The sequence below is a fragment of the Argopecten irradians genome, chromosome 6, assembly GCF_041381155.1.
Source record: "Argopecten irradians isolate NY chromosome 6, Ai_NY, whole genome shotgun sequence".
NCBI lineage: Eukaryota > Metazoa > Mollusca > Bivalvia > Pectinida > Pectinidae > Argopecten > Argopecten irradians.
The window spans coordinates 10,969,657-10,987,095 of NC_091139.1; the positions used below are offsets into that span (position 1 = coordinate 10,969,657).

At 36.4% G+C, this 17,439-nt stretch overlaps 1 protein-coding gene across 1 annotated transcript in view; it reads left to right on the top strand.

Moving 5' to 3' along the window:
* Positions 1–17,439, top strand: part of LOC138326207 (uncharacterized) — a 37,120-nt gene that overhangs the window by 1,484 nt on the left and 18,197 nt on the right. Inside the window, exons 3-7 of the mRNA XM_069272333.1 lie at positions 185–362; positions 753–1,017; positions 4,084–4,219; positions 5,038–5,426; positions 7,508–7,610. Of these exons, the coding sequence (XP_069128434.1) occupies positions 185–362; positions 753–1,017; positions 4,084–4,219; positions 5,038–5,426; positions 7,508–7,610 (1,071 nt within the window). The remainder of the gene's footprint in view (positions 1–184; positions 363–752; positions 1,018–4,083; positions 4,220–5,037; positions 5,427–7,507; positions 7,611–17,439) is intronic.

Below are 17,439 nucleotides of genomic sequence, written 5' to 3' on the forward strand. Positions count from 1 at the left end.
TGGTCTTATTCTTACTGCAAATTGTACTGAATATCTTCTCATTATGTATAATGAAAAAAATGCTCAGCAAAATTTGCAACAAGAATAGGACCAAAATTTGGTCACACACATTCACTCATCAATTTTACTTCGCCAGGATAATTTTTTCTAAAATAATGTATTGTTTGTGTTCATTCCGTTCAAGAGGAAGAAGAAAATGTGGACATGTTCATAGACGACTGTAAGAGAGAACTGGAGAGTGTCACTAAGTCATCCTTACCTGATGTTCTCGACTGGATGACAGGCATACTAACGATTCTTAAAGATGCCCGAACTACAAGAGATGCTATCGCATATATCGGTAACCATCTGGCAAATACTGGGTACGTAAAATATTTCCTTGTCATTTACTAATCAACATTGCGATATCTTTTATTCTAAATTTACGCACATGCAGGTCAAAGATAACAAATAAGAAATTAATCTGAAATACCACATTAAATCACATACGTTATTGTGTAATTTGTTCTTTACATTATTTAAGCATTAAATAAAATATATACTTACATGTAAGTTTATCCAATAAAGTGGAGGCGGTCCTTGCAAGTAAAACCCCATAGGAAAGCTTTTAGATTTTCAATAAAGACCCCGAAATTTAGCATCTTGCATTTGAAATGCATGATGCATAATTGTTGTCAAATAAAGGATTTATTTTGATTTCTTAAAAATCGAAAGAATAACAAACACATATTTAGGTTTCTTTTTTATTTCAGTTTTGTTGGTGCAATTGTACATTGCTTCAAATTTACACTGAAGCTCACTCTGAAAAATTACCTGACAAACGCCATGTTGCAGAAAGTGGCTTCCGGTGATGAATGTGATGACGTAGACAAAATTCTCTACATTACAAGACGTCTGATTTGGAGGTTGGCATTCGCGAGCAAAGCTTTCGCATTGGCCCTCACATCTACTGATTATCTCCATTATATTGTGCAGGACTTGAAACAAGTCCTGCTATTGCCGGACCAAGAATGGAAGGTGAAATTCTCCTCATTTTTTCTCTCTCTTTTTTTCTTACTCATCTCTTATTTTTTGTAAGCATTTTGTTATATAATCATCTTAAATTCAACATACTATCGCACCAATATTTCCTTTCATTGTATCTCTCATTCTCTCTCATTTTATTACAATCACACTAATACTATCATTCTCTTATTTGCTCCTCTCTCATTCAATACTATTTTCATTAATTCAACGTAATGTCAAATATTTCTGTAATTATAATTAGGTTGTATATTTTACATCACTTTAAATTTACATCACTCTCATTCTATTACATTCATACTTCATTTTCTAATATCGTAATCATTTTTTCCAATGTCCCATCCAATCCAAAAATGTTCCTGTTCTGATTAAATTAATATTAGTGTGTCTGAATATAAATTTCTCATCATGATTAATATCTTGATATTTAATAATATTTTTTGTTTTCCAAATCCACCATTTTGTTATCATTATAATAAAACTGGTAATGCTTTGCTGTTCTTTGATGAAATAAATGAGTTAAGGTTTCTTCATTAATTTTACAGAATGTAATACACCGTTTGATTTCTTCATTAGTTTAAGTTTATGTTCTGTGCTGACTATTCTTTGTATAAGTATCCATTGAAAATCCTAATATTTTTATCTGTTATTTAATATTTGTTTGTTTGCCAAATAAGCTCCCAGCTTATATCCTCATAATTAAAGTAGGGTTCCCATTTATTCATTTGTTTATTTTTTGAGTTATTACTATACAAAATGTGTTTAGAAACTTTTGAGGTCCTCAGTGTGTTATTTAGTTTTCTCATTGCATATTAGACATAGATCATCAGTGATCTTAGTTATTTCCTGGACATCTTCTCGTTCATTTTTTAAAGATATGTAACCAGTTACTAGGTATTGCCTTCTTTATTTTAGAAAAGTAATATTTGTTGATTAATTTATTCTGTAATGCTTCTGAAGTAATAAATCTGCTTTCTGTATTATTCCATACATTTTTTATTTTAAAATAATAAATAATATTTCGCTATGCCAAAAAAATTAATATTCAATATGCCTTGCCGGGTGTGATTAGAACATTTCTGGATAATGAACTGCCATTGAATCAAAGCCTGCTGAAATATATCTGGTATTTTCAGTTTTATCTCAAGTTTGGAGCCAGTGTTTTCCTAAGATATTCAATGCCTCTGTTTCACTATGGATAAGCTTATATACCATTTTTACTTTTTTTTATTATCCCCCGCTTTCTCCGAAACGGGTGATATTAATTTGGGTTTGTACGTCTGTCTACCTGTCTGTCCGTCTGTCTGTAACACTTCGTTTCTGTGCAATAACTGTAACAAATGTAAACCGATTTTCTTCAAACTTGGACAAGATTAAATGCCTTAAGGGCTTGGCCAAGTTCGATCGCGACTGTCGATGGACCTTATTTAACGAAGTTATGGCCCTTTGAATTACTAAAAACGTCATTTTCTGCCATTTCCGCGCAATAAGTGTAACAAATGTAAACCGATTTCTTCAAACTTAGTAACAAGGTTAAATGCCTTAAGGACTCGGCCAAGTTCGATCGCGACTTTTAACGGACCTTATTTAGCGGAGTTATGGCCCTTTGCTTAAATAAAAAAGTCAGTTTCTGCCACTTCCGTACAATAACTGTAATATATATAAACCGATTTTCTTCAAACTTGATAACAAGGTTGAATGCCTTAAGTGCCTGGCCAGGTTCGATCAACTCTTTCAGTGGATGTAATTTATCAGAGTTATTGCCCTTTAATTTACTACAAATGTCATTTTTCTGCAGTTTCTGTGTAATGACTAACAAATGTTAAAACTAATATTGTTAAAACTTGGTAACAAAGTTAAATGCCTTAAAGGCTTAGCCAAGTTCGATCGCCACTTTTGTTATGGCCCTTTGATTTAATAAAAAAGTCATTTTCTGCCTGAAAGCGGGGGATGGAAATTCCACGAATTTGCTTGTTTAATCGATAACGTCTATATCCATCATATCCAATCCACTTTGAAATTCTCCTCTTGATATAGCCCGAGATACTCTGGCCCTGGCACCTACACAGACATCTATCTGTCATACATGTAATGTCTAAGCCTGGTGTCAGGCCAGAGTATCTCGGGCTACTCTTGATACTGTGTAACAGGTAGATTTTGCGGGTGGTATATTTTCGCTTTATTCTCGTTTTCACTGAAATCCACAAATTCTAAAACACTAGCGAAACATTCAGAAAGTATTGATATACCTTATAACAATAGATAAGATAATGATAGGAATTAGTGAGCAGTGAAATTTAACCTCAACGAATGTGTTTCGTATATGAAACCGCGGATTATTGGCCAACCCGCGAATATAAAGCGTTATACTGTATTATAATTTATCATCGGGGCCTTTTTTATACTATCTAACTTTATATGGTATAGTGCTGATAAAGCTATGATAAAATGCATGAATATTGCAAAGAAACTTTTCTACCGGTATTTGAACCATGCTTTAAGGCTTCCCGAGATTCTAAAATATTAAAATTCATAGAAATTTTGTCAATATTCTTTAATCATCTTCGGGATTTTTTTTAACATTTTTCGTAATTCTTTAATCACCGGTCATTTTCAGTGTGAAAGTCCAACCCATATTTTTTGTACAGTTTTGAGATAAATGATTTTAACGTTCCTGATACACTACAATGAGCCATGTAAATTGTTTTATGTGTGAATAAATGTATGTACGTACTTTGGGATTATTATAGATTTAGCAATATCACAGTCAACGAAATCGTTTTCTAAATGCTTGTATCATACAATTTGACACCCACGCGTGCATACTTGGTTTCTTTAAACTATTTTAAGTTTGGGTTTTAATCGCCTCGAATTATCAATATTTTCATATTGTCCTTGATAGTATCAACTGTAGGATCTGAATGTGCTGATTATCATGAAATTTTTGTATCATCGTTATCATTAAAATCCTTTTGAAAAAAAACCAACATACGATATAGTTTATTTGATAATAATAATTTTGGATGTTTTGACATGTTTATATTGATAACCTTGTTACAGGATGGGAATTATCTGATATTCTCGTCATTAGACGTGATTCAACAGTGCGCTCGGTCAGGCGTGAAGAAGGAGCGATTATACGAATTCGGAGGAGTATACACAATTTCGTCTATGCTCCGAAAAACATCTTCTAACAGTAAGTAACGTTTTCAACATGTATCTTATCGATCCCTTGTGACGTACGTCATCTTTTATTGCATTACTGTTACTTTTGCGCGCGATTCATTTTCGCGAATTTCGCGATCAAGGTCTTCGCGAAATAACATTTTCCACAATAACATTGAATTAATTTTAAACCACGAAAATTAATCACCACGAATATGTTTTGAAATCGCGAAATTTTGCAGCCACGAAAGATAGAAGGTAGTCCTTCCTCTACACCGTGATGTAATAATTAAAATGTCATTTAACAACTGTATTCTGTGGTTAGTTGATAAAGAAGTTTATTCTCACTTTTGTCTTAAGTTGAAAGCTTGCCGTTGTTAGGAAGGCTGTCAGTTCTGTCCCATGGCAGATTTAAACCATAGAAAGTTCCGTTCCTGCTTACCAAATAACATAAAGGAAATGCAGAGACGACTGATTTACCCGTTTGTCATTATAATATGACCGTGTGTGGTGTTTCCTGGTGTCTTCGGCGAGGTACTTTTGTGATATGGCACTATAAAAAGGCAAGAGTTCCAGGAATATACCTCAGCCTTCCAAAACAGCATTCACACTCACAATAAATTGCATACACGAGAGGTCGCCCTTAAATGTCCCAGAGTGGCAGTACTATCTAAGGTCGTGCGATTTTGTTTCAATAACTGGTGAAGCTATCTGCCGCAGTATAAAATTACGTTTTGCCCCCACCCTTTCAACTTCCTCTGGATCCACCCCTGCTGATTGTTCCCTGAAAATAGTTTGCTTTGTTTGAATATACCTAGATGTTTATGGAGTTAAATTACTTTTGGACAGAAATACAGCTAGCAGCTTATATGGCTTTAGCACACATGGTCAAAGAGGAAGACGTGCGCCATCTCAGGATAGACGAGGATTTCCTAGCCTATATAATAGATCTGCTCAAAAAGGCCATTCCAAATACTGGGCATAACGTCACTATTGACAGAGCAAGCGGTTACTACACTGAGGTTTTGGAACTGTTTGATACTCTGGATGGCTTATGTGTCCTAGAAGAAAACCGAAAAATGATTTTTGATAAGGGAATTATCAAACATATCGAGGATGTGACAAAAAGCTGCGTCAATGCAGATCTAACAAACGTGACGCTTGAAGAAGAAACTATGTCAACGTTACGCCTCATCGATCGTTTATGTCATTCGACGTTTGCAAAACGGGCTCTGAAGGTAGGCAAACTATTACTAGTATCTTAATATTTTAATTTCTTTTTCATTGATTTATATACTTTATTATTATGAATCAATGCACCAGATATCACTCATCCTCGACACTCCAGGGGTTACTATCATCGACATTATATACAACCTTGGACTATTTCATAATAACACAAGAGGCAGTTCAAAATAAAGGAAAAAACTGACCAATCACAGGCCTACATAGCCTTCTTTTGAAGATTACAGGGAGAGCAACGTCCATCTTCAAAGCCACACAGTCACCCAGTGTTATTCAACTCTTTTGATGTACACCAAAGGACCAAATTACACGTGTCTTCTGTTGCCCTCAGTGTGTTATGACATATTCCTGTATTTGATATACGATAGTGATAATAACCCCTGGAGTATCGAGGATGGATATCACTACACAGAACTGGAAGCCGGTAACTGTAGTTACGCTCCATAAACATGGCTGACGTCGATTTTGTATACTAAAAATTCATAGATACTGATGCCTGATGCTTTATTTTAGGTATATATCACTATCATTATCAGGTACCACAAAATCGACGATGTAGAGGGTGACTGAAATTAAAATGTGGGTAACTTAATATTTACAGGTATATGCATATCACTGGATGAGTAGATTCTAGCCAAATCTAATGTTGTCTTCATGAGAAGAAAAACAACATCTATTGAATAATTTACCCGGTTTTTTTTAAATCCCTGTTGACTTATTGAATTGAAAATGTTGCTTGTCTATATGAAAATTCAATTCTATGTACAGACTTCATTTCAATTCTATGTACAGCGTCATAAGGCCAAAAAAATATGTCTGTTTAAGGTTACCCGACCGATCTTATTTTTTACCCCCGACCCTAATTTTGTTTTCCAATTTTCTACGAAAAAAATTAAAAAGTCGGAATTTTGACGGTTGGTTCCGGCTATCATTTTAGAGTGAATAACACTTTAAAAAAGAGGGAAAAAATCCTCCCGACCCTATTTGTTTCAGTGTAACTCTATACAAACATATTTTTTGGCCTAATAGAATTTCCAGTCACTTACATAAACTCTAATTTATCTATGGCATGTGTTGACTTGCATTTGTTGATACAAAAAACTAATGAGTTTTCGATCCTATTCTTTATCAGTTAGCAAAACTCCGTCAACCACTGCCACGACCAATACACCTCAATCACCCACCACCTAGCCCCATTTACATCGATAATTTCTCTTTCAGATGGTGGGCTATTTAAATCGCTTTTTGTCCGTGGTCCGTCACCCGTCCGTTCGTCCGTTAACAATTCTTGTTATCGCTGTTTCTCAGAAAGAACTGAATAAATTATTCTCAAATTTCATATTTATGTTCCCCTAGGGCAGTAGATGTGCATATTGCGTTTTTGGACCGATCAGTCGACAAGATGGTCGCCCGGCAGCTATCTTGGATTTTGGTAGTTGAAGTTTGTTACCACTATTTCTCAGAAAGTACTGAAGGGATCATTCTCAAATTCCATATGTAGGCATTTTGTATCTTGAGATCGATCGGTTAACAAGATGGCTGAGAGGCCACCATCTTGGATTTTGATAGTTGAAGCTTGAAAAGTAGAGAAAAGATTCATTTGTCGCTTGTCAGACATTTAATCTGGTTTGTGTATTAAATATCGGACTAATACGGCTAAGCGCCGCGCTTTAAAAAATATTTGATTACCAAATAAATTTACAATCATGTAAGCAGAGACATGTGATTTTTTTCCCCAATTTTTTTTTCGACATCGGCCAGCTGATGGATCTTCTGGTGCGGTACAGAACTTGAAGTTTGATAGTAGTACTAGTATACTGGTATTTCATAATTTGACCGAGCCAATTTAGACAATGATTTAAACCAATAATTTATTGATTTTCGTTACACAATATTTAACATTTATGCCTTTTTGATGATAATTGTCATTACAAGTTTGATTTTTAAATTAAAAAAAAATATGACCGATACTAAATTATAACAGCAGAATGTTCGATTCAATTAAAAAAGTGTAGTCATTTTATCATTCTCATGTTTAATTAATTTCGACTTCATAATAATTTAAACTTTTCAGAACAATGAAACCATAGCCAACAGTATCATTGCCTTACTCAATGTCGACAGTCAGAAAGTTAAAGAAAAGGCGAAAGTAGTACAATCAAGAATCCAGTCTGTCGGTAAATTAGTTATGCTTTCACATCCGCCTATTTATTAACACTATAATAAATTGTGCAATGTAACATAATTTTGTCTTGGTATATTACAAAGTTACCTTTTTTATGGGTAGTTGTACTGACAAAGTTTGGGTTCTAAGCTTTCTAATCTTTTATTCAATTTCTCTTGAATTGCCAGCAACTCTGTCCTGAGACTGAGTAAAAAAACCTTTAGACTTTTAGTACAAGAGACTATGTTATACCCCTATACACTCGTTTCTATATAAACTTTATCGACAAAAATGCAAATAAATGAACTGTTCCATCGAGCGGTCCAAAGAACTATAAAAATCGACTGTTAAAATGCGCTGTTGGACCGGGGTGACTTCACACCTAAAATTCGTGACGTTAAAGCCGCATAATAGAATAAAAGGGTCAGTAAATCAACAAAAGAAAATTAGGGTACATATATTATAAAAAGTTATCAACTTTCCCTTAATTACACACCCAAAAAGTCCCGAGTTCAAAAGAAATTACTGATTTAAAATTCGATATCCAGAGTGTTTGAATATGCATTTTCAATCGTAGACGATCACGTGACTTTCCAGACCAAACGATATGGCGTGCCCAGTCAAAAGTGTGTCGTTCATGTTAGCAGGAACTTCTACGGAAAAACTTGTTACTTATCATGAACAAGTGAATGTTTTGTTATGTGATGAAGTTAAAGAGTCCTCCAGAACAATATAAATACATTATCCTCGTGTAAACAATATTCCCATTCGGTCATTTTGAGTGTTTACAATACGGCGATCGGTTGACTATGCTTTGCCTAATTTCCGGGGGCCACCGGAGGGATTTTTGTGGGAACGGTTTTTAAACTTCGTATAAAATACGTGTTGCGATACTATACATCGTACTAGACAAGATAATAAATTGTACAAAAATGTACCAGATATATAAATATTGGTATTGATAGATAATGAAATAGACAAGACACATCGTACTATATAGAGACGAAAATGGTTATCTACATGTAAATCTCTGGTGATATTTTTTAAAATAAAAATCTCAGACGATATTTGACTTGCCTTGGATAACCATATAACTTGTTTTATAAAGGTCCAAATGAAATATGAAAATAAATCAAGTAAAATAAGCACGGAGACCAAACTTGACATAATATGCATTTTTGTTCAATGTCATATGTGTATACATGTATACATACTTATCTATTAGTTAAAAATCAACATGTACCGCCATAAAAGAGTATAAAACTTAATACATGTTATTGTATGTATATTTCTGATATTTATGTTGAAAAAGCTCCAATTCGTTAAAAACATGATGATAAATTTTTGGTGAAACTATAAACATTTGGTTATATGATTTCAAGGATTACAGAAAATTAAAAAAAAATTAAAAGAAAGAATGGGGTTGAAGTTGCAATAAGGCGGTTTAATGTGTGTTAAAAGTTCTGAATGTCTAACATGCAATTATGTATATATTTTACCTCCGTGAAGTTGATTCCTAGTTCCCAGTTCCTTATTCCATTACTTATTCGATTCCCTGATTACTTATTCGATTCTCTGATTACTTATTCGATTTCTAGCTACTAATTAACATCAGAAATGATCAAAATGCATTATTATGCATCACAATGATCTATTTGACCTTTTAATTACTCATTAAGGGCCCATTACTTATTCGAATCCCTCATTACTTATTCGATTCCCTGATTACTTATTCGATTCCCTGGTTACTTATTCGATTTCTAGCTACTAATTAACATCAGAAATGGTTCAAAATGCATTATTATGCATCACAATGATCTATTTGACCTTTTAATTACTCATTAAGGGCCCATTACTTATTCGATTCCCTGATTACTTATTCGATTCCCTGATTACTTATTCGATTTCTAGCTACTAATTAACATCAGAAATGATCAAAATGCATTATTATGTATCACAATGATCTATTTGACCTTTTAATTACTCATTAAGGGCCCATTACTTATTCGAATCCCTCATTACTTATTCGATTCCCTGATTACTTATTCGATTCCCTGATTACTTATTCGATTTCTAGCTACTAATTAACATCAGAAATGGTTCAAAATGCATTATTATGCATCACAAGGATCTATTTGACCTTTTAATTACTCATTAAGGGCCCATTACTTATTATATTCCCTGATTACTTATTCGATTCCCTGGTTACTTATTCGATTTCTAGCCACTAACTAACATCAGAAATGGTTCAAAATGCATTATTATGCATCACAATGATCAATTTGATCTTTTAATTACTCATTGAGGGCCAATTACTGATTCGATATCCTGATTACTTATTCGATTCCCTGATTACTTATTCGATTTTTAGCTACTAAATAACATCAGAAATGGTTCAAAATGCATTATTATGCATCACAATGATCTATTTTACCTTTTAATTACTCATTAAGGGCCCATTACTTATTCGAATCCCTCATTACTTATTCAATTCCCTGATTACTTATTCGATTCCCTGGTTACTTATTCGATTTCTAGCTACTAATTAACATCAGAAATGGTTCAAAATGCATTATTATGCATCACAATGATCTATTTGACCTTTTAATTACTCATTAAGGGCACATTACTTATTCGAATCCCTCATTACTTATTCGATTCCCTGATTACTTATTCGATTCCCTGGTTACTTATTCGATTTCTAGCTACTAATTAACATCAGAAATGGTTCAAAATGCATTATTATGCATCACAATGATCTATTTGACCTTTTAATTACTCATTAAGGGTCCATTACTTATTCGATTCCCTGATTACTTATTCGATTTCTAGCTACTAATTAACATCAGAAATGATCAAAATGCATTATTATGCATCACAATGATCTATTTGACCTTTTAATTACTCATTAAAGGCCCATTACTTATTCGAATCCCTCATTACTTATTCGATTCCCTGATTACTTATTCGATTCCCTGGTTACTTATTCGATTTCTAGCTACTAATTAACATCAGAAATGGTTCAAAATGCATTATTATGCATCACAATGATCTATTTGACCTTTTAATTACTCATTAAGGGCCCATTACTTATTCGATTCCCTGGTTACTTATTCGATTTCTAGCCACTAACTAACATCAGAAATGGTTCAAAATGCATTATTATGCATCACAATGATCAATTTGATCTTTTAATTACTCATTGAGGGCCAATTACTGATTCGATATCCTGATTACTTATTCGATTCCCTGATTACTTATTCGATTTTTAGCTACTAATTAACATCAGAAATGGTTCAAAATTCATTATTATGCATCAGAATGATGAATTTGACATTTAAATGTTCATTAAGGGCCCATTACTTATTATATTCCCTGATTACCTATTCGATTCCCTGATTACTTATTCGATTTTCTGATTACTTATTCGAATTCTAGCTACTACTTAACATCAGAAATTGTTCAAAATGAATTGGTATGTATTATAATGATGTATTTGACCTTTTAATTGCCAATTAAAGGCCTCTTACCTATTCGATTTCCTGATTACTTATTCGATATCACGATTACTTATTAGATTCATAATTACTTTATAATATCAAAAGTGGTACAAAATGTATTTGTTGGTATTATAATGAACTATTTGATATTTTGATTTAATAAGTGATTTAGTGGATAAGATAATTTTTCGACTGCAAGGAACATCACAAGAGAACGATGTTGCTCCGTCTCCTCATTCAGATTGTGTCTTATATAGAATTCTGACAGTTTGTCTATAGGGTGGGTGAGGGTTGGATATCCGAGCCAGAACAAGCCGACATTCAGGACAGAGTTATCTCTTCCCTGAAGTGGCGTGTTCAGAATGACGAGCGTTCGCGAACGGACATACACGCGCGAGCCTATATCCAACTAGCTGTTCGCACGTAAATCCAATTAGCAGGGGCGTAGGAAACGGGGGGGGGGGGGGGGGGGGGGGGGAAAGGGTCCTCCTGCACATTTATTTTCGTACTTCATTCTAGAAAATTTTCCGCTGCGCGGCGCATTTCCTAAAACGTTCAAGCACATAATGTCAAACCTTAAATAGTAAAAATTCAATACACACAAACTAGACTAAAAATGTCCATCAAGGGATTCTATGTACTATTTTAAAAAAATGTATCTTAAAAGATCAATTTATTTATATGTCTTACCGAGACAATTAATTCATTTTTTATGTTACACAACAATGTGCCGATGGTGTGAATACATCGTATAACTCATCTCAGCCATTCAAAATCGTAATTTTTTTCCCCGGGGGAGACCTCCAGACCCCCTAACACCAAATTCTCGCGCCTTTGGGCGCTCGCATACTCATCAAAATGCATCGAAAAACTCATCTAAGCCATTCTAAATCGTAATTTTTTTCCAGTGGAGACCCCCGGACCCCACAAACACCAAAATCTCGCGCTTTCGGGCGCTCGCAAATTCATCAGAACTCATTTAAGCTAATCTAAATATAAAGCTATTTTTCCCGGGGGAGGTCCCGGACCCCCAAAAAACAAAAATCTCGCGCTTTCGGGCGCTCGCAAAATCGTCAAAATACCTGGTAAAACTCATCTCAGCCATTCTGAATTACAATATTTTTTCCGGGGGATCACCCTCAGACCCCTAAAACACTAAAATATCGCGCCTTCGACGCTCACAAGCTAATTTGGCCAATTTGCGTATTCGTTAATTTCCTTTCAGCGACCCCACTGTCTATAAATGTGTACAAGGATTAAATTTAATGATATATGAAAAATGTACATAAAGCATATATGGTTGGGAGTTGAATTAATCTCCTCCTGTAGGTGCGGCGGCGGGGGGGGGGGGTGTTACAAAATATTGAGGACCTTTGCCCCCCATTACGTTTCATCTTCCTACGCCACTGAATTAAATTTCAAAAATTAAGAGATAAAGAGAGACATGTTGCACTTATTAAAACGTGAGCTTTCATTCAACCCCTACTTCCACTTCAAACACTCCTTGTTTATGGAATTTTTAATTACATTTTTATTCTGATATTTGTGCCAGAACAAGTGACGGGAGACACCATATCGGATGCGCGTCCAAGCACTTGCTGCCATTCAGGATGATATATTTCTTGTCGAACATGCGCTTACGGGAGTGGTCGCCATCCCGTGCACGCCTTAGGTGTTATTGCTCGCCAAGATCTTGTTGGCTAGGCGTTTTTCTGTTTTAAAAAACCGCGCAATCGATGAACCTTGCCGTTCCTTTTTGTTGACTTCATCTTTTCTGAGTCCATTCTTTTTGGGAGGACTCTTTCTTCTGTTCATAAAGGTTTGAAGGAGGACTTGGTCGCTTCTGTCCTTCTTTGAAATGAATGCAGATCTTGAAGGCAAGTACCTCGCAGGTATCAGCGCGACCCAAGAAGAATGCTAAAATTTCAGCTCCCCAGTCCCCTGTGCAGCAGAAGTGGAAGCCTTACTTCAAGGACAACAATGGGAATGATCCAAGCCCTCTTGGAGATAAGAATAAGAGTTTCTGACTCCCCTTCCTTGGTCATTCCAGATAAAGGGTCTGTTCTGTAGGACTAGGCTCCTTCAGTCTCAAATTCTGGTCCTTCTGCCGCAAGACTAGGCTTCATGATAGGAAAGGATTCTCCAACCTGGGAAGATCTTCCTCCTCCCGATCTGCCTGTAGGAGGTCGTCTGTCTGCCTTCCTTCCGGAGTGGAGGGAAATCACAGAGGACTCTTGGGCCTTGTCTGTAGTTGTTGAGGGGTTGGGCATTCCCGTTTTGCGGAATCCTTCGTGTTGACAAAGCGCATCTTCTTTTCTCCTCCGGGGATCCGGATAATGCACTTTTAGAGACTAAAGAACGCGGTCGAGGAGGACTACACAAACAGCTGATTCTATTCAAGAATATTTCTGGTCCAGAAGAAGTCCAGAGCATGGCGTTCAGTCATATATCAATGTGATTTCAACAGGCACGTTGATTTTCCTAACTTCAAATGGAGACTCCATCGGTCATCATAGCTTCAATGTGGGCCACTTCAGTAGAAGCCTACTTCCATATTATCATCAAACAGTCGGCACAACAGGCCGTCATACCATACGCAGTTATGCTGAGAAAGTATGTACGTATGCTTTTAGATACTTGTATAGTGGATCTAGATCATTTAGCATTATTTTATGCCAACTTAGAAACCAAGCAAGTCAATTAAACTCAGATTTATATCAAGATCATCTTATTGATAATGCATCTTGTATTTTTGGCAGCTCTGTTGAGGATGTTTGTCTCTTCTTTCTATTTTACCCTAGATTTATAACTGAAAGACGACTTTTAATTGACTGTATGTCTCTCCTACAAGTAGATATCCAACTCAATCTTAAGTTGAATCTTAACCTAAATGTTGATGTATATTAACATGCCAACAACGGGGAAGTAATCACCTTATTTATGATCTAAATTCTGCAATGTGTGCATGCACCCAGAAATACATTGAATCAACAGGTAGACCTTTAAGCTTTTAGAAATTTTAAGTAAAATTAATATATTTTTTTAATGCAACTGCATGTTTACTTTATCCATTCCTACTTTCCCCTTTGCTGTATCATATATTATGATGGGGCTTGACCAAGAGACTGGCGAAATCATGAAGGCAACGAATAAACAAATATTAATTTCTTTTCCTTTATGAATAGACATGTATTTATATATAACCATTTACTCTCTCAGTATTGCTCATGATCTGTATATTTGTGGTCGGTAGGCACTTAAAAGTAAAACACCATGGACATTCTAGTGCTGCCTGGTTACAATGAAAGTCGTGAGTGAGATTGACATCGAAGGATTAAGTTCAGAGTCAAAATCTAGTTTAACTTAAATCAAATTAAGCGAATATTGAATACTGACCAATTAATACCGTTATCATTTAGTGTTTAATACAACAGAAAGTTATGCATGTTATATGTCGCTATAGGTAATTTCTTCTATAATATATGTACATCATCATCTATTGTGTGTTTTTCACTAACATGCATGATTTGTGTCATGCATGCAATCGTGTGGAGGGGACGTATACAGGCCTTGCCTGCTGCCCGGTCAAACTTAAATCTTTTGATTTAATAAAATATTTTGAAACATGAAAGAAGTCGTCACATAAATTCCGTTCTACTTGCAACAGGAAAGTTTTCCACTTCCGGACCATGTCGACTTCTCTGGTTTTCACCAAGCTGCTGCAGGTTGTCGTGAGGTTTACGCACTCCAGGGAAAGTATATTTCGACGATTCTCTCATGTTCCACCTAGTGTGAGCAGAACACCCTTTTTGCCCTTCTCAGGGCTTTGTCTTCCTGGGGAAAACATTTCAATACGATTCAGAGTATGGCTTTTCCATCGTTGGAGAAGTTCGATAAGGCCAAATATCTTGCTGGTCTTGTTGCTCATGACTGGTCCTACGTCAAGATTCGCTGGTTTCTCAGTTTTCTGAGTTACCTCAACGCTCTGGTAGATGTGGTCTCTCTGGGGAGACATTACATCAGACATCTCCAGATGTTCCTCCTCGCGAACTGGGTCCCTACCATCAGATATGGGAGGCTTGGCTTCCTCTCAACCATTTTGTGAAAGAGATTGCTCGGTGGTGGAATATGAAAGACAATGTTCTCCGTGGGGAGGTTTCAGTTGTTCAAACCAGCTCCCACCATGACCTTGTTCACGAATGCGTGATTGATAGGGTGGAGGGCTTATCCCGGTGACCATTGCCAATCTGGGAAACAGCTTTCCGGGCACTACGACGGGTGGAGATGAGGGCTGTTCTGTTGGCTCTGCAGGCTTTTCAAAAGATTCTGCATTCCACAGTGGTTTGTGATGCTATGGGCATCTCTGCAGTTTAATGTTCTGCCGAACATTCTCTCTAGGCGCCGCCAGACGGTTCTGACACAATGGCTGCTAAATCCCTCGATCTTCGAGGGCATTTGTCACGGGTGACAGGAGCCTCAAACAGACCTTTTCGCTACTTCCCTGAAGACCCAGTTGCCAACCTGTTTCTCCGGTACCAGACCAAATGTTTGGGCTGTGGATACACTATCTCTGGATCGGGAGGGATACGTGCTTATGTTTTTCCTCCATTCAACCTAGTGAGCAGGGTACTACTGAAGTTTCGGGAGCACCTTTGATCTCTCCTTCTGATAGCGCCACTGTGGCAACCATGATTTGCGGAGCTCTTGTCCGTGTCTGGTGGATTTTCCTCTGGTTCTCCCACCCAGAACCTATATCCTGCACCAGCCTGGTCCCTGATTATGCATTCAGGTCCCGAGATCCTTTACCGTCACGCGTGAAAACTATCGCAGGAAGCTTCGCTCAGGCAGGTTTTACTCGGAAATGTCAGCTCGATCCTAGCCTTTGTGTTAGTCATTGAAAGGGCTCCCTTATGCATTTGGTGTCTATTTCCATAAAGTATTATCTTTTAAGACTATCTTTCTGCATTCTCTTGCATCAGGCCGCAGGAGGAGTGATATCCATGCATTGTCTATTCACTCTTCGTGCCTCTGTTGGGCCAGATATAGCTCCGCTGTTACCCTTCTTACTAATCCTGTTTTTCGGCAAAGAATCAATTTCCTGGAGTTTTGATAAAAGTGATAAAACCAGAGGGCGATGTACTCGATCTCGTCCATGCTTGCCCATTAACCAGGTTCATCAGGATATCTCCAGTTTATCTTCTGATGGATATGTCAGTTAATGAAGATTGTTTATAGGCAGTAATGATCAGTCTAGAGTTTTGATGAATTTGCAAGGTGGGGGCTGTTGAGGTTATTTATCCTTGCGGCTTCGTTGGCTCTTCTTAATTTCTCTGACTTTTACCTCCGGTCGCTGTTCTCCCATTCTGATGATCTTATTGCCTTGTGTCCGGAAGGGTCAGGATTACATATTCATCACACTCTGTCCATCGCCAACCGCCGTGCGTAAACGTTATATTCAAACGACTTCTTCTCAATAATCAAACGGCTTAGGGTATTGGTATTTGGCCTGAAACATGCTGGGGCGAAGGGTTACCAAGTGTGTTCAAATAAATGACCTTGACTTTTATTCCAGGTTATATAGGTCAAAATGATCAAATCTTTAAACAACACCATGTGAATAACTAAAAGCCCTAGGGACCTGATATTGGGTCTGTCATATGCTAGCATGAAGGGCTACAAGTTTGTTCAAATGAATTACCTTGATTTTCATTCAAGGTCACATTCGTCAAATATATCAGAAACTTACTAAAGAGTTCCTTGTATTGCCTTAATTGTTTGCCACTAATGTATTTTTGACAATGTTGAATTGTGTCAGTAGTCAGATGACCGTCAAGGCCCACGGTAAAGCCAATTTTCATTATGTGATACAGGGTGTCCCAAAAACTATGATACTCTCTCAAAGTGTTCTAGTTTGTTTGATACAGAACGTGAAGCACGAAGAGATTCCATTTGTAAACTGCCTGGAATTAAAATGTTCTTTTCCTTCATAAAAACAAAATAATACATGGAATCTTCAATAAAAAGCAGAAAATGCAGTCAAAACAACATTACCACTGACATTTGAGCATCTTAAGAACACTGGTATCGAAGAGTTGTTCTGATGCCTAATATATATATATATATGGACGTTTTCTGGTGTTGGTGATTACGTTATGTAATTCTGATAATACTCACTTAGAAATTATTTGATTTGTTGAGAAATGGGACATTAAAGAACCAAAATCACTACGTCTTCCAAAGGATGGAACATGTTTCATTACCTGTATATCGTCCTCTTGACATGCCACTGTCCCAAATGTGTGACGTCATTATGACGTCAACGCTTTTTAGCAGAATCAAATT